Below are 20,108 nucleotides of genomic sequence, written 5' to 3' on the forward strand. Positions count from 1 at the left end.
ACCGCGGCGCTTTGCATCGCTGGGGCGTTTCTTGGCCCGCCGCGCCCGCCGGCCCTTCGCCCAGCGCCCCGCCTCGGCCCCGCGCCGGTTGGCCGCGCCGGCCAGTGGGGGCGGGGGGCGTTCTGGCCCGGCGCCCCAGGGCCCCCCTCCCCCGGGGGGCCATGCGACCGCGCCCAGGCGAAGACCCCAAAGCCAGCAAGGGGCGCGCAGGGAAGGAAGAAAAGCGAAACGCAAGGGGGGAAGAGGGGGGCAAGAAGCGGTGGAAAAATGCGGGAAAGCGGGGCCAGCGAGACGGCCGCGCCGAAGCGCCGCGTACTTCGGGAGAATGGAAGAATCGAGAGGCGCAAAGAGTCCGAGAGAGATGCATTAGCTGAGACATGATTCCACCCTCCATACTCGCGATGGACCTCCAACATCTTATCTATTCACCCCGCGCAGCGTCCCGCTGCCAAACCCACTTCCTACAACGTCGGGGGACGATGGTGCACTAGACTTGGCGATTTCCTCCTTTTCTATTTTTTCTAATAGGTAGCACTACTCACGAAGCGGCAAACAAGGGTAGTTGAATTGGTTAAACCCAAGGATCCCTGTCGTGGTGGGCAACCACGGGGGTGGGTGGGTGGAAAAGAAAAAACTCAAAAGTTGTGTGAGAACTTTGATTCTGCAAGTCCCAAAGATAAGGCGAAGGAGAAGAGCGAGGAAGAGTAGTAGAGGTAGAAATCATGTTATCAGCAAACGTCGGAGCCATTGTTCCTCATCCTCCTCGTATCATTCTTACTCTTTTCATCATTCCATTCTTTTCGTAAACTATCAAAAAAAAAAACCACCCGCGGAAGAACGCCCATCCACAACAACGGCGCATCTCTTTCTTTGTTCTCCCTCTTCTGCTTTACAATGCATCTCCATTATGATGAGGAGCACGGCTTCTAACCGTGATTAAGTCGCTTCGATTTAGGCGCACGAGGAAGAAAATTATACCCTGAAAGATGTCTTACGTTGCTTGTTTGCCGACTCGTAGCCGCACGCACGCTCTTCTAGCCCTCCGCCTCCATGCCGTCGTCCACTCCCGCCGTGCTGGTGTAGCTGTTGCTCTTGTGCTTCGGGGTGAAGCGGAACTGTTCCTCCACAGGTCCGAGCAGCAGTTCACTGATGCGAATCCAGTCCGTGACGCTGTCGCTCGCCATCAGCGTCTCCAAGTCGTCGCGGCCCTCGTAGAAGGGCGGACGCTCGTTGATGCGTTGCGGCAGACGCTCCAGAAGCCCAACAGGGACGTAGCGATGCAGAAAGGACAGCCACTCGCACAGGAAACGGCGCGTCGTCATGATGCCGCGCTCGTCGGCGCCCCAATGCGCCATGCCGCAGCGGCAAAACTCCTTGAGCATGTCCAGCCGCTCCGAGCTGCTGATGTCCTTCACCTGTCCAGACTTGATCTCCTCAAACAGCCACGGCTTGATCAGCGCACCACGGCCGATCATGTGAGATGTGACGTGCGGCTGCTTCGCGCGGTGCTCGAGAACGTCTTCGAGTGACATAATGTCGCCGTTGCCGACCAGCGGCAGCGAGGTCAGCGGCGCGCACTGCTCCATGTAGTCCCAGTTGGCGAACTTGGTGTAGCGCTGCTTGCGGGAGCGGCCGTGCACGGTGACGGCCGCCGCACCCCATGTCGAGTACTGAGGGATCTGCCGGTGCAGCGTCGGCGACTCCTCGTCGGGCCCAATGCGGCACTTGATGGAGACCGGACGGCTTTGGTGAATCGCGAGGTTTTCCACCACATCACGCAGGCGGCCAGTGCGCTCCCATAGCCCGCAGCCGCAACCCGACTTCACAATCTTCTCAACGGGGCAACCGCAGTTCACATCCAGAAAGTCGTACGAGAAGCCGGACGCCTCCAGCGCCTGCGCAAAGGTAGCGGCTTCCTGTGGTCGCGAAACGGCCAGCTGGATGCCAAAGATGTCCTCACTCTCGTGACGGCGCAGCAGCGACCACTCGTTCTTCTGCAGCCGGTTTAAGTTAAAGACGACGGCCATCTCGCTGACCGTGACGTCTGCGCCGAACGACTTGCAAACGCGGCGAAAGGGTAAGTTGCCCACCGTCGTCAGCGGCGCCAGCACCAGCTTGTTTGTGAAGAGACCACGCGTGCTGGACTGCCGCGCAACGACGTCCCGCAGCCGCTCGTGTGTCTGTGAAGAACGAACCCCCGCTGCGGCTGCGTCGTCGTTGCCGATTTTAGTGGTGGGGTCGGAAACAGGGGGCTCCTGCAAAGCAGCAACAGGTGGCGGCTTCGCGTCCGCTGGGGGCGTGGCATCCGGGAGCGCATCCGCGGGGGAGGGGCTGCGCTCGCGTTTCTGCCCCACCGCAGCCGGCGCGACGCCAGCCCCGCCCCCCACGGCAGGCGCGACCACCACCGCCACATCCCCGGCCGCAGACGCAGCGGATGCAGCGTTCTGCTGCTGCTGCTGCTGTTGCTGTTGGATTCGCTGCTGCTGCTTCGGCTGACGCTGCTTCGTGGCTCGGACGGCCTGCTTGATGTTCTGCAGTGTGGCGCCAAGGAAGAAGTTGCTCTCGCCTTCCCAGGTAGGGCGCTCGGTGCCCTGCACGTACGCAGAGTGCTCGCGAGCCGCACCTTTATTCATTCCACGCGTGCGGCCCTCTGCGTCGAGGCTGACACGCGCCGGTGCGGGGCGGAGGTACTGCGCCTTCACCGGACAGACGCCCCTTTCGGGGGTGGGGGCCGCACGCACGGCCGATGCGACGGTCGGGGCGTCGCGTTGATCGGCCAGCGGAGCCGCAGCGGTGGTGGTGGTCTCTGCCGTCTGTGGCTTTGCTGTCGGAGTCATGGGCTCGCTCATTGGAAACGGAGGCTTGGCGAAGCGCAGGGAGCTAAAGAAAAAAAAAATAGGGAGAGAGAAACGATAGCCGAACACAGAACGCAACAACGTTTCTGCGAGCGCCGTTGCCAGTGGGATTGGTATGAAGTGGAGGAGTGTTTTCTTGGTTGTGAGTGTGTGTGTAGTACAAACCAAGGCAGTGAAGACGCTTTCAGATAGTGAGAGAGTCAGCTAAAGAAGTGGGGGGAGGAGTGAAGAGGTGAGCTCGACGCCACACGACAAGGAATGCGGATCGGTACCGCTATGAGAAAAAGCGGAGAGCCGTCTTGACGAAACGAAAATGCTGGCCACCCAATAACAGACATTCGTCGGTGCTCTTCGTGTTGGACAGCGGAAGCAGGATTTGATGGAGGTGTGCTGCGTGAGGTGCATCCGACACATTTTCTTGCTGCGTTTGAACATAAATGTCGTTCTCTAACCATTCTTTCTCTTTGCAAGTCGAGCGACACACACTTCGCGGCTCGCATGTTTTCGGCCAGACCTACAAAAACAAAAAAGGGAGGGAGAAAAAGAAAACATTGGAATACGCAGAGCCGTTTAAAGATATTACCATTACGATTAAGATTTTGTGTGCGAGGGTGTGTGTTTTTTTTTTTGGCAACTATCGTCGGAGGTGAAATCCTTTTGTCAGATGTTATTGCCTCTTTTGACTGAGAATAAAAAAAGAAGAGGAGAAGAGGAGAAGAAGAGGAGAAACCAACAGCATTTAAAACGGCAACAAAAAAACCCGGCACCTACCGTTCTTTCTGCTGGAGTTTCTTTTTTCTTTTTTTAAGGATAAATAATTAACTTTAATGCACATCTTCCGCGTGCACCGAAATACAGGGGGAAAGAGAAAAAAAGAATGTATCAGGATCATGCACGCACGGCCCACCTCTTCCGTGGATGTGCGGCAGCAATTCGTTCATGTCAAGCGGCATGACTACTTCTATCACCTCATCTTTTCCTTACCAGATCAAACAAACAAAAAAAGAGAAGAGGTACTTTTTTCTCGTCTCTCCCGCTAGTCTTTTTTTTGTTGTGGTGGTTGTTACTGTGCACTCTTCGACAGCTTGGCGACATCCATACCGATGTCGGACGGTCCAAACTTCCCCGGGAGATAGTCAGCCAGTCGCACCAGCTTCGCGTGCGTGGTATCAAAGGAGACCATAATTACAACGAACTCGTCGAAGTTCTTGGAGAGGTCGGCCACCTCGGCCAGCAGCTGACGGCACAGCCCGCACGGCGGGCACACCGCATCGGACGGCGGCGGACTTGCCAGCGCCGCCTCCGCGTAGCCGCGGCCGTACACCGCCACGGCGTTGGCACACCGACGGCCCTCCACGTTGGCGCGCACGATGGCGCAGCGCTCCGCACAGCACGCCTGCAGGGTGCAGTTCTCGTAGTTGCAGCCCGCCGTCACGCTGCCCTCGTCGTGCAGGAGCGCCGCACCGACGTGAAAGTTCGAGTACGGCGCGTAGGCCCTTTTATGCGCCGTCACGGCCGCCTGCGCCGCCTTCTGTATTTCGGCGGGTAGATCTGCAAGGGCCACGAGCTGGTTCATGACCAGCGGGGCGGACCACTTAATGGAAGACATTACGATGTTGTGCTGATGTGTGTAAAAGAAAGAGAAAGAAACAAAGAAGCCGTGAGGCGATGCAGTGTATCGTAGGAGGGGTTCGAAAAAGGGATATATATTTTTTCTTTGCCGTGGATAAGAAACCAGAAGAGAAGGTTGAAAGCCGAAGAGAAGAACAGTAATGAAATGCACAATAGGTCGGACATTTAGCAGAGCAAACAACAACGGTTGTTGTGCATTCGTCAACGTAGAGCGCGCTCCGCCTCCATAGACGCCAGTGCCGGTGAAGCGGGGATATATTTCGTGGGGTCATCGCGGAGGACAAAACGCGGTTGGCAAAAAGATATTTCAACTGCGCTATACTTTTCTTTTTTTTTAGCAGGAGAAAACAAAACAAAAGGGAGTTCGAAGGATAGCGGGATGCAACACACTCATGTGTCTGTGCGGCGGATTCGCACTCTTCTCCATCCTCATCCGCCCTTCTTTTCTTATTTTGCCAACACAACTCGATCGAAAATCTAAAAAGGAAAAAGAACTGAGAGAGGCAGCTGAGGTACGCGCCACCATCCATCCGCACTCATGCACTGTGTTCTACCGCATTCGAGGACGCTCTCTCTCGTCCTCTCGCGTCTCCGTTCTACGCCGCACGCAATCCCGGCGACGTGTTGGGCGGCGCTGTCGTCCGTGAGGCCATCTCCGCCGGCTGCGTCACGGCGTCCACCCCCATGCTCTCCAGCATGCTCCAGTACGCGTGGATGAAGGCGGTGACGAAGGCAACGAAGGTGTACTCCGACACGATGAGCAGCGGTACCACCTCCACCTGCCGCGCCCACCCATCCGACTCATCCGGCAGGGAGACGCGGAGACGCTGCAGCTGACGCACAGCAGCGGCTCGACGGTGCTCCTCGACGGCAGCGGCGCTCGTCAGCACCGCCGTTGCCTGTGCCGTCGTCAAGTCCAGCGCGACCTGCACCTCGTCGGCCGAGGCTTCATTCAGTAGCCGGCAAAAGGCCCAGAAGGAGAAGCAATAGGAGTCCTCCACGGCAAAGTCGAGGTAGATCTCCTCGACCGCGCCGATGGTGCACCAGCCGTTGCGCTCCAACTCCACGTACAACGGCTCCGCATCCATCAGGACCGCGGAGAGCTGAAAGGGGGAAAAGGAAGCGACGCCGCTGCCGGCCGGCGCGCACCAATTTGGCGAGTTCGTTTGCCGCTCCGCCGCTCCCCCTCCTCCCCCTCCCGCATCGGCACTCGTGTGCGCCCCGTTGCCCTTTAACGGATTCGAGCTCATTAACGTGTTGCTCTCCGACGGCCATGCTGCGTTGTGGTGGCTGCTGCTGTGGTGGCTGTGGCTGTTCGTGGGTGGACTGGGAAACGACGGCAGCACGCGAGACGACGAAGAGGTGAACAGGTTTTGCGCGGCGGTCAGGTGCGAGGGGGAGGCATCACTCGGCAACGGACACGGACGCATGCTACATCCGCTGCCTGCGGCATCTCCGCTGCTGCCATTGCCTCCCATTGCGTCTCTTTGCGCCTTTGCCAGCGCCGAGGACGACCCAAGCGGGGTGACGCTGCGGGAAGACGAAGACGAAGCTTTTTTGGCTGCTGCTGCTGTGCTGAGACCCCCCGCCGCCGCTTCTTGTGCGAGCGTTGAGGAGGCGTTGTTCAGAGGCAGACCCGCTACCGTGTCACTATCCGGGTACGACAGGCGCTGGCCAACGATCGCTATCACCTCCGGTTCGACATCCTCATTCACGTCTCCTCCGGTGGCGCCGCCAGGTGGCATCGGCACGCTCGACTGAGAAACGACAACGACGTCGTCGTCGCCCAGCGAGGGCGGCATCGCCTGCGACCCGCCGCGCAGCCGCATCGAGTGGTGCTGCAGAAACTGCGAATGTAGCAGCCGGCTGTTGCACAGCTTCATCTCGGCCGCCGAGATAAACCGCAGACGCCGCTCCAGCCGCTGCCGCTCGTGCCGTCGGTCACGCTCTTGGTGTTGCACGAGGCGCAGCATCCACTCCGCGAAGTGCGCCGCCGCCTCCAGGCGGGTGCTGCTCGTTACCGGCTGAGTGACGGCTGACCGCGGCGAGGCGAACTGCGTGGTGATGGGGGAAAAGAGGCCGCCTTCGCAGGCGGCAGGGGGCTCCTGCAATGGGGTACCAGCGCCACGAACAGGGGTGACAGCAGCGCTGGAGCTCACGGCGGCGCTGCTCGGCAGCGGTGCCGGCCCACCTGGTCGACTGCTGAAAAAGGCCTCCCGCAGGTGCAGCAGCATAAACGACGAGACACTCGCTGCCTGTTGGTGGTGATGGGGATTGTGATGGTGGTGCGAGGAGGAAGGACCATTACCCCCGCCGGCCCCACCGCCGCTCCCCATGATGCCTGCGCTCTGCAGAGGTCGTCGGCGGGTGCGGCCGCCACCCGAACCGCTGCCGAGTCCACCTCGACCAGGCGGCTGTGCTGCTGCAGCCGCTGCCGCTGCCGCCGCCGCCCGCTGCTCTCCCTCAATCTCCTCCCCCACCTGCAAGCAGCGGTGTCGGCAGTGCAGTGCCGCGTACGTCTGCAGCACCTCCGCCAGCTGCTCCGGCGGCACGCCCCGGCCCACCGTCTTGATGCCCCAGTCCATGAAGAAGCTAATGTCGGTCGACTTGACGCGGCCGTCGTGGTCGTTGTCGAGGATGTACAGTAAGGAGACGCGGTAGAGGCTGACCCACAACGAGTCGGGCAGGTAGCGCAGCGCATCGCGCAGCTCGTCGAGGGAGTAGTACTCCGGTGCGAGCGAGACAAAGGGTCCGAGCGATTCCGGCGGTGGGGGCAGCGTCTCATGCGCGTTGCAGCCCACGCTCTGAGCGTTGGATCCGCCGCTGTCCCCCTCCCGCGCGGGGGGCCCGTCTCGTCGCGGAGGCGCAGCGACGGCGGTCGAGACGGCAGGTCTGCGGTAGCCGCAAAGACGCAGCAGCTCATCCTCCTCCGTCTGCTCCTCCTGCTTCAGCTTGAGGAGGGCGCGCTGCACCGACGACTCGGCGTAAGAGGCGGCCTGGCCCATCTCTCGCGACACCTCAGAAAAGGAGAGGAAGCGGATTCAAGATGCGGCAGATAGCAAGTAGATAAATAAATGAAGAGTATTACTAACGAGAGTGAAGAGGGAGAGGTGAAACGCGCGTGTACCAAGAAAAAAAACTAAAGGCGCTATTCAACTGCGGTGATGACGACGTCGAGCACGAGGGGGGGGGGGGGAGGAGGAGGGGGAAGGGAGAGGAACGACAGCGCGAAACATACGGAGCAATCGATTTCACTGGCTATGAATACGCAGGCAAAGACCACACGCTGTGAAGGACGGTCATGACATCGCTCCCAAGTGAGGACAGAGACACTACTGCTACTTTTTACAGCTGTGGTTGAAAGTCATGGTACGAACAGGAACAAGTTGAAGTTGAAATCCAAAGACCCAGCAAACATGACGTCCCTGTCCAATTCTTTGCTGAGAACTAGCCTCAAGGCCCTGCCTAAAAGCAGGCAGAGACACACTCTGTATCTGCGCTTCAATCGTCGGGGTGCAGAGGCTCCCATGGAAAAAAAAGAAAAGAGAGTCTTTCCAGTCACTTTCCTTGAAACGTTGAGCGGCACGCCTCCCATCAAAAGAGAAAGAAGGAGGAGGCGGGGCTTTTTGAATTTAAACACGCGTTTCGCTGTTCTTCCATGGAATGTCTGTGTGGATCTCTCTCTCTCTATGTATATATATATATATGTATGTATACGTACCCACGCCATAGGTGACGCACGCGTAACAAGGGGGCAACATTACTGCAGAGGGCCGCAACGCAAGATCGAATAGATGATAAGCAAAAGGAAAGCCGTGTTGAGAAAGCAGCACCACTAGAAAGAGCAATCCAATACACCTCTCGGTAAAGCAGACGACCACTTGCCGAGAAAGGCCACGTACCACTGCTGCAGCTCCTCCTCAAAGGCAAAGAAGGAACAAACAAAAGGAAAAAAGCAGGATATACAAGTAAGGGTAGAAGCAAGTACACAGCACTGCATTCGAGTTGGCTGCGCTGTTGTCTTCATCTTACACACACACACACACACACGCATGCGCCATCTTACTTCACGTAGTGTTTCACGACCGCCAAAACAACAATCACAATGATGCACACCACGATCGCGATGATGAAGAAGATCACGAGCCGATCACGCGCCATGCGCCGCATGAAACTCTTCAGCTCCGTGCTGGCCCGGCCAATCTCCCCGTGCATCTCGTCGAGCTCCTCATTCACGTGTTTGATCTGCTCCGTCTGCGCTCGCAGCGTCGTCGCCGCCTCGGCGCCTACTGTCTCCGTCTCGTTCAACAGCTTCTCGGATTGGCCCAAGGACTGCAGCGTGCTCTGCTGCACCTCGTTGATGCGACCCGCCGCCTGACGTGCCTCGGGGCGGTTGCTCATGGCGGGGCCGTCCCCGCCGTTCTCCGCGTCCTCCTCCGCACCCTCACGCGGGGACCAAACAACGCCGTGGCCGCCCTCGACGGAGCGGTAGGCCGCGCTGTTGCTGGTGCTTCTGGAGCCGGCAGCCGTCGTCGTCGTTGCAGCCGCCGCACTCTGCGCAGCTCGCTCCCTGCATTGTTGAGCCCTTTCCTTCAACGAGGCGATGCACTTGACGTGCTCCGCTACTTTTCCTTCATAGACGGTGCGTTCGTCGCCGTCCAGCAGGCGCACCTCAACCCGCAGCTGCTGCAAGAGTCGATTCAGTCGACGAAGAAGGTCTTGCGCCTTGGCGAACTTTGCCGAGCGTGCCGCCACGACGTTCACGTTGTTGTTATTGCTGCTAGCTGAGGTTTGCTTAAGTTGGTTGTCGACTCCAGTGAGAATGGACTCCACCTGCTGTTCTAAGTCGGCTAGCTCCTCATGATAGAGGGCCGCGTCCGACATTTTTTTTTTTTGTAGCTCCTGCTCGTTCAGACAAGTAAATCAAAGACGATGAAGGAAACGAAGGAGAAGGAAAGTTTAGAAGAAAAAAAATTCATGTGTCGTGCGGTGTGTCTACAACGTATGATGCGTTGCCACCAGAGTGCTGCAGGAGTGAGGAAAGGAAAAAAGGAAGAGAAAGACGGGGAGAGGGAGAGAGACAAAGGTTTTGATCATTATCTGCAGCTCTGAATGGAGCAATTCATACCGAACAGCACAACATGGAGCGCTTCCCACTATTATTGTTGGTAGTAGTAGTATTCTTGAATCCTATGCCTGCATCGCCGCTGGCACGGCTGAAAAGCAAGAATAATAACAATAATAATACATGTCACGGTGAAGGCAGTAGAAGCGGAAAAACAGCCCTCTCTCCTCTCCCCCGCCTGTATCTGCTGTGTGAAGCATTACCGGCCTCCCTAATAGCAAGTACCGTTGACCGATGCCAAATCGCAGAGCCTTGTGGAAACCATTGCTGCCCCATGTTGTTGTTGTTTTGCTTCACCGGAGCTGTGGTGATGAATTCTGATTCTCTTGCTTTTTGCTTTTGGCGTACGGCTGCAGATATTCCGTAAAGAGAAGCACCGTCATGGGAGAAACCGTAAGCGTAATAGGAGAAAAAAAAAAACAGCACTCCACCCATCAACCTGAAATACTGGAAGAACAAACGAGTACGACGAGTCAACTGTCGCGGCTGATACGACAGCCGCGAAACACCTCGAGGACACACAGGGCTCTATCAACTCCGGACACCGTCATAAATAAATCAAGAAGAAACCAAAGATAAATAGAAAGAAGAAAGAAGATGTATCTGCGTTAAGAAACTAATTTAATGGTTCGCAAAACCGAAAAGAAAAACAAAACAAATAAACAGAAGCTGCGGCGGTGGCGGCGGCTGTTGAAAAGTCGGCTTGTTTTTTGTTTTAAGCTTGCGAACGCCATTCGTTCTACTTGCGTGGTACTCGCCAGAGCGGCTGTTGTGGCTCCAATCGCCTCTGCTTTCTGTTATGCGCGCAGCTCTGCGAGTTCACCAAAAAGGAAAAAAAAATGACAGCCACCTTCAGCCTTTATGAAACCCGTGTGTCAACAAGGAACGTGAATTCGATTCAGACGTGCACCACGAGGTGCCACACACACACGCACACACATACACCACATTGCACGTTCCACATACCTCTTCCATCATCGACCTCCTCGAAGATAGCTGTGACTCCAGCTCTCCTGCACAACTCTTAAGAAGACATACAAAAAAAAAAAGAGTGGAAAGAGGGGAAGGTGAAGGTCGCATCAACACAGGAAAATAATCACAGAAACTCCTGCAAAACGAGGAAGAGAATTCGCGGCGCCATGACAGCTTTTTTCTCTCTTTTTCTTTTTCTTCTCTGTTTTGCTTACAATGCGTCAATGCAGTGAGGGTGTGTTTGTGTTAGTGAATGGCCCCTTCAGCGATGCGTGCACGCACGATCAAAAAACTGTACCCCGAAAGAGAAAGAGAACAAGAAAGAAAAGCCCCATAAATATATGGATTGCTTGAATCGTAAGTATGGTGGTAGATGGGGGAGAGGGAGGAGGGGGGGGGGCATATAAACCTGAAAAATGGGACATGCAACAAGGGAGAGAGAAGGGGGGGGGATATAAAAATCCATTTGCGTAAGACGCATTCGAGAGGAAACAAAATCAAAACACAAGAGTCGTACCTCCCAGCGAGGGGGAGTGGACAACTCTCGAGGCAGCACAGGCGAGAAAGAAGGTAAACCGAAACCCAAACATTGAAAAAAAAAAGAGGGGGGAGGCAAAAACAAACAAAGGGGAAACGGTGAAACTTCAACAGCAACAAAGGAAAAAGAAACAAAAGATCGCGCGAAGGTCACCAGTTCCAAGATTCGAATTCATGTTATCGTATCGGACAAGAAAACCCCAAAGAAACACACTCGAATCAAGATTAAAAGAACAAAGCCAGACGTAGAGGGTAAATTTGCTCGGACAGCATTCGTTGCTTCCAAAGTAACGTGTGAATAACAAAAAAAAACACAGAGAAAATGAAGGGCAGCGACACAGTGGGCGAAGCAGGCAAAGACGGAGCGAGAACCTCCTCCCCGAAGAAAGACGCTCGCATGAAAACTGGAAAGGAAAATAAAGGAGGACCGGTAGCGGCTTACTCGGTGAGGAAGATTCGCATATTTCTTTTTGTATAAACGCAGTTTGTCCCGCCACTGAAAAATAAGGTCGTCACGCTCCTTTTTCCGTCCTTACTCTGCTGCTGTGCCGTGGAACGTCTCCGCCCACCACACGAAGGTGCAAACCAAAGAAGGAGAGGGTAGCTCTCTCTCCCCATCTCCCACATGGAGGGGATCGAGGGAAAGCACAGGAGCACAATTCCATCAAAAAACAAAACACTCAAAACAACGAAAAGAAAGTATCCCTTCCTACAGCAGCCATATTTATACTCTTTACAAATATATATATCGTTTCGAGAACGTATCTCACTTGCTATCTACGTCGAGCACCTTCTCCTACGCTACGCATCAATCGAGACAACAGAGGAACAGGTGTGACGCTACAACACCACCAAAAAAGGAAGGTTAAAACACAGAAAGAAAAAGCACAGACGCCTGTCCTACACCATCTTGAAGAAGGGGTGCTGCAGCAGCTCACTCGCGGACGGACGCTTCTTGCGGTCCACAACAAAGATAGAGTCCAGCATGTTCAGCAGCTCCGCGTCCACACCATCCTTCGAACTCGGCTTCTTCGGGCCAGCTTCCTCAGCCTCCACCTCAGAACTCGGGACGGAACTTGGGTTTGTGGTAAGGTCATCATCCACCCGCCCAGCCTGCACAGCGTCCTTGAGCACATCGTGGGGGCGCTCAAGGTGCGTCGCGTCATCCAGGCTGCCAATCTTGAACAGCAGCGCAATCGGCTCCGGCATGCTGCCTGTAAAGGGGCTGCACCACGGCACGTTGCCGCTGATCAGTTGCACAAGCGAGCAGCCGAACGACCAGATGTCCGACGCGGATGAGTACGTCCCCTGCACGCACTCCGGTGCCATGTACGCAGCAGTCCCCGTCACAGCGTTCGACTCCAGCGTACGGCTGTTGCCGCTCAGCACAAGGCTCGTGCCGAAGTCCGTCAGCTTCACCGCGCCGTCAGAGCTCAGCAGCATGTTGCCGGGCTTCACGTCGCGGTGGATCACGCCGCGCGAGTGCAGGAACGCAAGCCCCGACAGCACGTCGCGCGCGTAGCGCCGCACAACGCTCTCGCGCAGCATCCCGCGTGGGTGGTGGCGCAGCACGTCCTGCAGCGACCCAGACGGCATCCACTCCATGTAGATCCGCGCCGTCTGCTTCAGCACCATGAACGCGACAACGCGCACGATGTTCGGGTGCGACAGCTCCGTCAGCACCGTGTACTCCTGCAGCACCTCGCGCACCGCAACGTTGTGCGCCTTGCTCGCGTCCAGCTGCAGCTCCTTCGCCGCAAGGTAACACCCGACCACCTCGTCCCACGCGCGGTACACCTTGCCGTAGCTGCCCTCCCCAAGCGGCACGTCCATCAGCACCTGGAAGCGGTCGATCAGCTTCAGCTTGTCGTTGCACGAGCACTCCTCGTTGCAGATCACCACCACGTCGTCCTCCAGCAGCAGCGCGTCAATCGCGCTCTCCGTCGAGTTCTCCAGCGATGACCGGTTCACGGAGATGACGTCGGACTTCACATTCGGCGACCCTTTTGCTCGTACGCTGAAGGGCAGCGAGCGCAGGATGTAGGTGGAGCTCTTCGTCAGGCTGTCGATGGTGCTGCTCTGCTTTCCGGAGGATCGATCGCCGGAAGCGGCGTTGTCGGACGACGACAAACCGAGCGTATTGCTGTCCGTGGGCTTCGCAGAGTTGTTCGAGCTCATCAGCGCCTTCTCCGCCGCCGCCGCGCCGTTGTTCATGAAGTCCCGCCACTGCTCCCACAGCCTATCGACGCCTGTCTTGAAGATACAATGCAGCGCCTTTGCCTCGGCCTCGTCGAAGAGGCTGCACACCGTGTCCACCTGGGCATTCAACATGCGCTCCTTCTCCTCCTCGTGGTCCAGGTGGAACTTGTACACCGCCAGCATGCTCCGCTGCACCTCCTCGTCGCTCATGGGAGACGTCTCTGTCGCCCGCGACGCCGCATCGAACTCCGACGGCAGCGAGCTCAAGACGTCGCTGCCCGCGTCGGACTCCCGCATCGCCGCACTGCGCTGGGCAGCCCGAAAGAGCCGGCCGATGGTCGCCGAGCACTCGGGGTGCTCAAACACGGTGCGTGACTTCTTCAGCGCCACAATGGAGTCCTCCGGCAAAAGTTTGAAGGCAGCCAACGCTTTCTTGGACGTCTCCGCATCGAGGTGACTCGCCGTCTGACAGTACGTCCGCAGCATGTTCACCGTGCGGTTGAACTGATAGATGGCGTAGTAGTAGTCTGCGACAAAGGCATGCGACATGTCCGGTGTGAGGGAGTAATCCAGCACGCTCGGGTCGAAGGCGGCACCGAGCAGGTTGGAGGTGAACGATCCGGAAGGCGGCTTCGACGCCGCGCCGGACGGAGCAAGATTGGAGGACGGCACCTGCAGGCCGGCTTGAATGGACGCCACGAGCGTGTGGGAGACGGTGATGACGGCGTGCAGCATGCGTGCCAGCGCACGGCACGCCACCTGGTACAGCAGCACCGACTCCCGCACACGGGAGGTGGCGGCAGCAGTGGCGAGCCCGTTGGTTGGAATTTGAGTGTCAGTGGACGCAATCGCCTTCATCAGCTCCAACGTGTCATCCACCAGGTCCTTCCACACTGTCGGCAAATGCGTCTTCTTCAACTCTGCCGCGCTGGCTGGGTCGGTCTTCGCCGTGCAGTCCAATGAGTCCGTCAGAAGGATCTCGCCATGCGCCAGGTCCAGGGTTGGGTGGCGCATGCGGTACTCACACAAGGACTCCATGTAGGCAACGTTTGTGATGAAGAAGTTCATGTCCTTCTCTACCATACTCAGCGTGTCAGTGGTGCCGCTCTCGCAGCCCTTCCCGTAACTCGCTGCGCACGCCTTCCGCTTGATCATTTGGATGGGGCACTCAGGGTGCGGCTTTGCCTTGCCGCACGCAGACTTCTGCGCCGCAGAGGCGCTTTGAATGGGCTGCAGCGAGCACGGCAGCCGCGTCCCTGGCAGGTTCTCCTGCGGCGTGCTGCGTATCAAGCGCTCTATGTGGGATACCTGGAACATCGCCTTGCCGTACTCGTGCACGGCCGCCACAAATGTGCTCGACCCACGCCACAGCAGGGCGGACAGCAGCGCGTACGTCTTCGCCATCACCCAGATCTGGCCCGTCTCCATGCGGTCACACAGCTGCGCCACGAGCCACTCACACATCTCACGATCCGTGCACATGCCATGGCTCCCAGACGTCAGCGATACGATGTAGTCCACCAGCTTCGACGACTGCGCCGTTGCGTCGTTCTTCGTCGCCTCCTTCAGCGCCAGCGTGCTCTTTGTGCACTGGAAGCGGCGCACCTCCAGCCCGACCCCGGCGGCTGCGACGTCCACCTCGTCCTTCGCGCGCTTCTCCGTTGCGGGCAGCACACCGGGCACCGTATCGGTCGTCGGCTGATCCAGCGTCAGGCAATTCACGCGGCGCTTATCCTCCGCCACAAAGCTCTCATCGCCGTCGTCGACGCTATCTTGCGGCACCCGCAGCCGGCGGTGCTCCTTCGGCGACATCAGCCACCCTGGATCATCGTTTTCATGGGCCCGCGTCATGGCGAGCGCGGCCTGCTCGATGGTGCGCATCAGCTGCTCCTGCTCCGCATCGTCAGCGGCGGCGGGGCGCCCCGTCGGCTCATCCTTGAAGGTGTTGGAGCTGTGCATGGCCGTGAAAGACTCACGTTTTAGTCGTGAAGGCAGAAACGAAGAGAAACGAATACTTGCTCGCGAAGGGTTTACTCCCACAACGTCGAAGGGGGGGGGGGGGGAACAGAAGAAAGACCACTGGGAGAAGTAAAACAAATAAACAAATAGAAATAACAACACTTGTTTTATCCTTTTTTTACAATTCGCTTATGCGCCGCACTTTCGCGTTGTCTCTTCTTCTTCTTCTTTTGGTCGCGGTTGTTGAATGCGCTGTCGCACGCGAGAAAGAAATCTCTTTTATGATGCGTGGTCTTAGCAGGTTTGGTTGTCTGTTCCAATAATATATGTATATAACTGTATATATCGTGTTAAGCGAAAAGATATATATATATATATATACCGCCAGATGGAGCGAGAGAACAAGGCTAGAAGAAAAGAGAGTATAGAGGGAGAAATATATATATATATGGTAATGTGACTATGACGTGCTGGGCAGCGCAGCGAGAGCACGGCGAGAGCAAGAGGACGAAGGAAAAAGGCAAAAGTAGGGATAATGAACGAGTTAGCCACTACACCAAAGCAGCAACAAATCAACAGCAAAAACGCCAAAACAAAGCGCACACTCTCACTCACTCACTCACACACACACACACACAAAGAATTCTCTCCCGTCTGAAAACAGGAAAAGAGAAAACGCAAAGCAAGAAGGAAGTTGATCAACAGACGTACCGCTCAGCAACGTTGTTGATGCGAAAGATCTTCTCTTTTAAAAATAGGGAGGGGGGGAGACTTTACTCCGTCTCCTTTCCGAGAACAAAAAAAAGGTCGGGTGTGTGCAGCGTAGAGGACGAGTTAATGGCTGCGACAGGTGTCGCAAGTCTACTTCACATGGGTCACTCTCTGTTCTTGAAAGCAAGGCGGGGAGCCGTTGGTGGTGCGATTCTGTGCTGCTGGCAAAACGCGAGAGATACACAAAAACGGGGAGGTGAACGAGTTTTTAAAAAGAAAAGAAGAAGGAGAGAAGGAGGGAGGGAGGGAGGGAGGGAGGGAAGGTTGAAATGTTTGGGGGGGAGAGACGGCAACGCCACTTGGGAAAGGCGTGAGGAGTACAATAATACGGAGGAGCACGCCCCGTGGGCTGACACCACGGAGCATACATATATGTGCATATATATAGGGACATGTAAAACGCAATCCAGCACGATAGGGGCGAGTGAGCGCACAGCACAACTGGAGGACTCATAGGTTCCCCCTCCTCCTCCTCCTCCCCGGAGAACACCCGAGGAGTTGCGCGTGTTGGCCACGAAGCGTGCAGGTGGCGAAGGTTGTTCGAGTTACTGACTCAGCAGATGGGGAGAAGGCGTAGTACAAGCAAGTGTATAGAGTTAGGGGGAAAAATAAAACACTTAAGGTATCCAAATCAGCAAAGCACGGGACATTGTCAACGGAGAGCTAGAACTCGCCGAAGCCGAATTCAAGTCACACCGAGCACATGCTGGATTATCGTAATCACAAGCGAAAGCAAACAAAAAAAACTATACATATATACATATTTGCAATCTATTGCCGGTTGTCGTCCAGTGCAGGAAGGAACTTCTGCGTCACCACAGTCGTGAATTCGCATTTTATTCTTATTTTTCCTTCTCCGTACTACTACTATTATTATTATTTGGTTTACTGTTGTAACCGCCACAGCAACAGTAGGCAACACCAGGTGAATAAGCGACCGCGGGAGAGAAAAGGAAAGTCAAAAAAAAAAAAGGTGAGGGGAGATAAGTGTATAATCATCTCCACGCCCCACGTCGCACAGCAGGCGGCAGAAACACACACAGCGCGAGCGCCGGTCCACCATCCTCCGCCGCACCATTCACAATGCGCCACGAGCACCGCTGCTTTACGCTGGTGCCATATGTATATCTCCAGACAGCACTTCTCGCAGCCAAGGACAGAGCATACTTCACGCGACCTTGAAGAAGGGGTGCTGCAGCAGCTCACTCGCGGACGGACGCTTCTTGCGGTCCACAACAAAGATAGAGTCCAGCATGTTCAGCAGCTCCGCGTCCACACCATCCTTCGAACTCGGCTTCTTCGGGCCAGCTTCCTCAGCCTCCACCTCAGAACTCGGGACGGAACTTGGGTTTGTGGTAAGGTCATCATCCACCCGCCCAGCCTGCACAGCGTCCTTGAGCACATCGTGGGGGCGCTCAAGGTGCGTCGCGTCATCCAGGCTGCCAATCTTGAACAGCAGCGCAATCGGCTCCGGCAACGCCTTCGTCTTTGGGTTGTACCACGGCACGTTGCCGCTGATCAGTTGCACAAGCGAGCAGCCGAACGACCAGATGTCAGACGCGGGGGACTGCGTGCCCTGCATGTTTTCTGGCGCCATGTACGCAGCAGTCCCCGTCACAGCGTTCGACTCCAGCGTACGGCTTTTGCCGCTCAGCACAAGGCTCGTGCCGAAGTCCGTCAGCTTCACCGCGCCGTCAGAGCTCAGCAGCATGTTGCCGGGCTTCACGTCGCGGTGGATCACGCCGCGCGAGTGCAGGAACGCAAGCCCCGACAGCACGTCGCGCGCGTAGCGCCGCACAACGCTCTCGCGCAGCATCCCGCGTGGGTGGTGGCGCAGCACGTCCTGCAGCGACCCAGACGGCATCCACTCCATGTAGATCCGCGCCGTCTGCTTCAGCACCATGAACGCGACAACGCGCACGATGTTCGGGTGCGACAGCTCCGTCAGCACCGTGTACTCCTGCAGCACCTCGCGCACCGCAACGTTGTGCGCCTTGCTCGCGTCCAGCTGCAGCTCCTTCGCCGCAAGGTAACACCCGACCACCTCGTCCCACGCGCGGTACACCTTGCCGTAGCTGCCCTCCCCAAGCGGCACGTCCATCAGCACCTGGAAGCGGTCGATCAGCTTCAGCTTGTCGTTGCACGAGCACTCCTCGTTGCAGATCACCACCACGTCGTCCTCCAGCAGCAGCGCGTCAATCGCGCTCTCCGTCGAGTTCTCCAGCGATGACCGGTTCACGGAGATGACGTCGGACTTCACATTCGGCGACCCTTTTGCTCGTACGCTGAAGGGCAGCGAGCGCAGGATGTAGGTGGAGCTCTTCGTCAGGCTGTCGATGGTGCTGCTCAGCTTTTTGGGGGAGCAGTCGCTCGTCACGCCACCGTCGGATGAGTTAACGCCAGGACCACTGCTGTCCGCGAGCTTCGCGGAGCTGTTCGAGCTCATCAGCGCCTTCTCCGCCGCCGCTGCGCCGTTGTTCGTGAAGTCCCGCCACTGCTCCCACAGCCCACTGAGGCCGGCGCGAAAGATCTGTTGGAGAATGGTGGCCTCGGCGTCCTCGAAGAGGCCGCACACCGCGTCTACCTGATGATCCCACACTCTCTCCCGGTACGCGCGATTCGCGACGTGGTACTCGCACACCTCTAGCATGCTTAGCTGCACCTCCTCGTCGGCCAGCGGTGGAGAGGGGCAGGTGGCGCGGCGCGACGATGCCGTCTCGGACGTGTTTGTTGCCTCGCTACCCTCCCCCTCCGCCGAATGCACCGCCGCGTCGTGGAGCTTCGTGAGGGGCGTGTGCAGGGGATGCGAGCCAGCGGGGCGGGAGAGCTTCAACTCACGAATGGAGGCCTCCGGCAGCAGTTTGAAGACATCCAGCAGCCGCTTCGATGTTTCTGCGTGCAAGTATTGCGCGGACTCGCAGTAGGCTTTTACGATGCCCACGGTGCGGTTGAACTGGTAGATGGCGTAGTAGTAGTCCTGCAGGAAGCCGCGCATTACGTCAGGTGTGAGGGAGTAATCGGGGTAGATGTGACCGAAGGCGTCTTTGCCGAAGTAGTCGTGTCCGCTGCCGGTGGGGGACAGTGTACTGGGGGTGCCACACGGTGATCGACCCGACGACGGCACCTGCAGGCCATCCTGCAGCGTAGACACAAAGATGTGCTGCATCGTCAGGACGGCGTGCAGGAGCCGCACCAGCGCACGGCACGCCACCTGGTACAGCAGCACCGCGTTGCGCATGCGCATCGTCTCCATCGCGACCCCGATGGGGCAGGGGCAGCCTTGGGGGTTGGTCGCCGAAATCGCCTTCATCAGCTCCAGCGTGTCGTCCAGCAGCTCCTTCCACGTGGTGGGCCAGTGCGTGCCGGCGTCCATCGCCGCCGCCGTGCTGATGTCCACGTTGGTGCCGGTGGCAACGATCTCGCCATGCGCCAGGTCCAGTGTGGGGTGGCGCATGCGGTAGTCGCACAGGGACTCTAAGTAGGCCGTATTCGCAATAAGGCACGAGAAGCGCTCGTCGAACACGCCGGAGGCTGCAGGCGATGTTTGCGCGGTCGTCGCATCTCCGCCGACGATGCCGTGTCCCGCCTCCATCGCCGTCTCTGTGGAGCCATGGGGATTGGGCGTCGGTGGCAGCGGTGCACGGCAGCTCCCTGTAGACGCAGCACTGGCGTTCAGCAGGGGCTGCAGCGAGCACGGCAGCCGCGTCCCTGGCAGGTTCTCCTGCGGCGTGCTGCGTATCAAGCTGGCCAGACGGACGGGCTGGAACAGAGACCTGCCATGCATTCGCGCGACCTCCACAAACGCGGTCGACCCACGCCACAGCAGGGCGGACAGCAGCGCGTACGTCTTCGTCATCACCCAGATCTGGCCCGTCTCGATGCAGTCGCACAGCTGCGCCACGAGCCACTTGCACATCTCACGATCCGTGCACATGCCATGGCTCCCAAACGTCAGCGATACGATGTAGTCCACCAGCTTCGACGACTGCGCCGTTGCGTCGTTCTTCGTCGCCTCCTTCAGCGCCAGCGTGCTCTTTGTGCACTGGAAGCGGCGCACC

The 20,108-nt window shown here is 57.4% G+C and overlaps 7 protein-coding genes across 10 annotated transcripts; all 7 read right to left on the reverse strand.

Moving 5' to 3' along the window:
* Positions 1 to 571: 571 nt before the first annotated feature.
* On the reverse strand, positions 572 to 748 carry ABB37_07887 (hypothetical protein; the record flags this gene model as incomplete). Its single annotated transcript, XM_015806683.1, has 1 exon — positions 572 to 748. The coding sequence occupies one exon, from the start codon at positions 746 to 748 to the stop codon at positions 572 to 574; it is 177 nt and encodes a 58-aa protein (XP_015654554.1).
* A 286-nt stretch (positions 749 to 1,034) lies between these two features.
* Positions 1,035 to 3,060, reverse strand: ABB37_07888 (hypothetical protein; the record flags this gene model as incomplete). 2 transcript variants are annotated; one of them, XM_015806685.1, is made up of 1 exon in its annotated part: positions 1,035 to 3,060. In XM_015806685.1, the coding sequence occupies exon 1, from the start codon at positions 2,847 to 2,849 to the stop codon at positions 1,035 to 1,037; it is 1,815 nt and encodes a 604-aa protein (XP_015654556.1). In that variant the 5' UTR covers positions 2,850 to 3,060. The 2 variants fall into 2 exon arrangements, with proteins under 2 accessions (XP_015654556.1, XP_015654555.1); XM_015806684.1 differs by having other exon boundaries at positions 1,035 to 3,037.
* Positions 3,061 to 3,918: 858 nt separating this feature from the next.
* ABB37_07889 (cytidine deaminase-like protein) lies at positions 3,919 to 4,571 on the reverse strand (the record flags this gene model as incomplete). Of its 2 annotated transcripts, none has more annotated exons than XM_015806687.1 (1): positions 3,919 to 4,571. In XM_015806687.1, the coding sequence occupies exon 1, from the start codon at positions 4,462 to 4,464 to the stop codon at positions 3,919 to 3,921; it is 546 nt and encodes a 181-aa protein (XP_015654558.1). In that variant the 5' UTR covers positions 4,465 to 4,571. The 2 variants fall into 2 exon arrangements, with proteins under 2 accessions (XP_015654558.1, XP_015654557.1); XM_015806686.1 differs by having other exon boundaries at positions 3,919 to 4,477.
* Positions 4,572 to 5,083: 512 nt separating this feature from the next.
* On the reverse strand, positions 5,084 to 7,644 carry ABB37_07890 (hypothetical protein; the record flags this gene model as incomplete). The annotated part of the gene is made up of 1 exon (XM_015806688.1): positions 5,084 to 7,644. The coding sequence occupies exon 1, from the start codon at positions 7,490 to 7,492 to the stop codon at positions 5,084 to 5,086; it is 2,409 nt and encodes an 802-aa protein (XP_015654559.1). The 5' UTR covers positions 7,493 to 7,644.
* A 905-nt stretch (positions 7,645 to 8,549) lies between these two features.
* ABB37_07891 (putative Qa-SNARE protein) lies at positions 8,550 to 9,514 on the reverse strand (the record flags this gene model as incomplete). Its single annotated transcript, XM_015806689.1, has 1 exon — positions 8,550 to 9,514. Exon 1 carries the CDS (start codon positions 9,369 to 9,371, stop codon positions 8,550 to 8,552), a length of 822 nt encoding a protein of 273 aa, XP_015654560.1. The 5' UTR covers positions 9,372 to 9,514.
* Positions 9,515 to 12,021: 2,507 nt separating this feature from the next.
* ABB37_07892 (putative protein kinase) lies at positions 12,022 to 16,212 on the reverse strand (the record flags this gene model as incomplete). 2 transcript variants are annotated; one of them, XM_015806691.1, is made up of 1 exon in its annotated part: positions 12,022 to 16,212. In XM_015806691.1, the coding sequence occupies exon 1, from the start codon at positions 15,277 to 15,279 to the stop codon at positions 12,022 to 12,024; it is 3,258 nt and encodes a 1,085-aa protein (XP_015654562.1). In that variant the 5' UTR covers positions 15,280 to 16,212. The 2 variants fall into 2 exon arrangements, with proteins under 2 accessions (XP_015654562.1, XP_015654561.1); XM_015806690.1 differs by having other exon boundaries at positions 12,022 to 16,209.
* A 1,006-nt stretch (positions 16,213 to 17,218) lies between these two features.
* ABB37_07893 (putative protein kinase) lies at positions 17,219 to 19,984 on the reverse strand (the record flags this gene model as incomplete). The annotated part of the gene is made up of 1 exon (XM_015806692.1): positions 17,219 to 19,984. The coding sequence occupies one exon, from the start codon at positions 19,982 to 19,984 to the stop codon at positions 17,219 to 17,221; it is 2,766 nt and encodes a 921-aa protein (XP_015654563.1).
* Between the last annotated feature and the right edge of the window lie 124 nt (positions 19,985 to 20,108).

Source organism: Leptomonas pyrrhocoris (genome assembly GCF_001293395.1).
Source record: "Leptomonas pyrrhocoris isolate H10 chromosome Unknown, whole genome shotgun sequence".
NCBI classification, from domain to species: Eukaryota; Euglenozoa; class Kinetoplastea; order Trypanosomatida; family Trypanosomatidae; genus Leptomonas; species Leptomonas pyrrhocoris.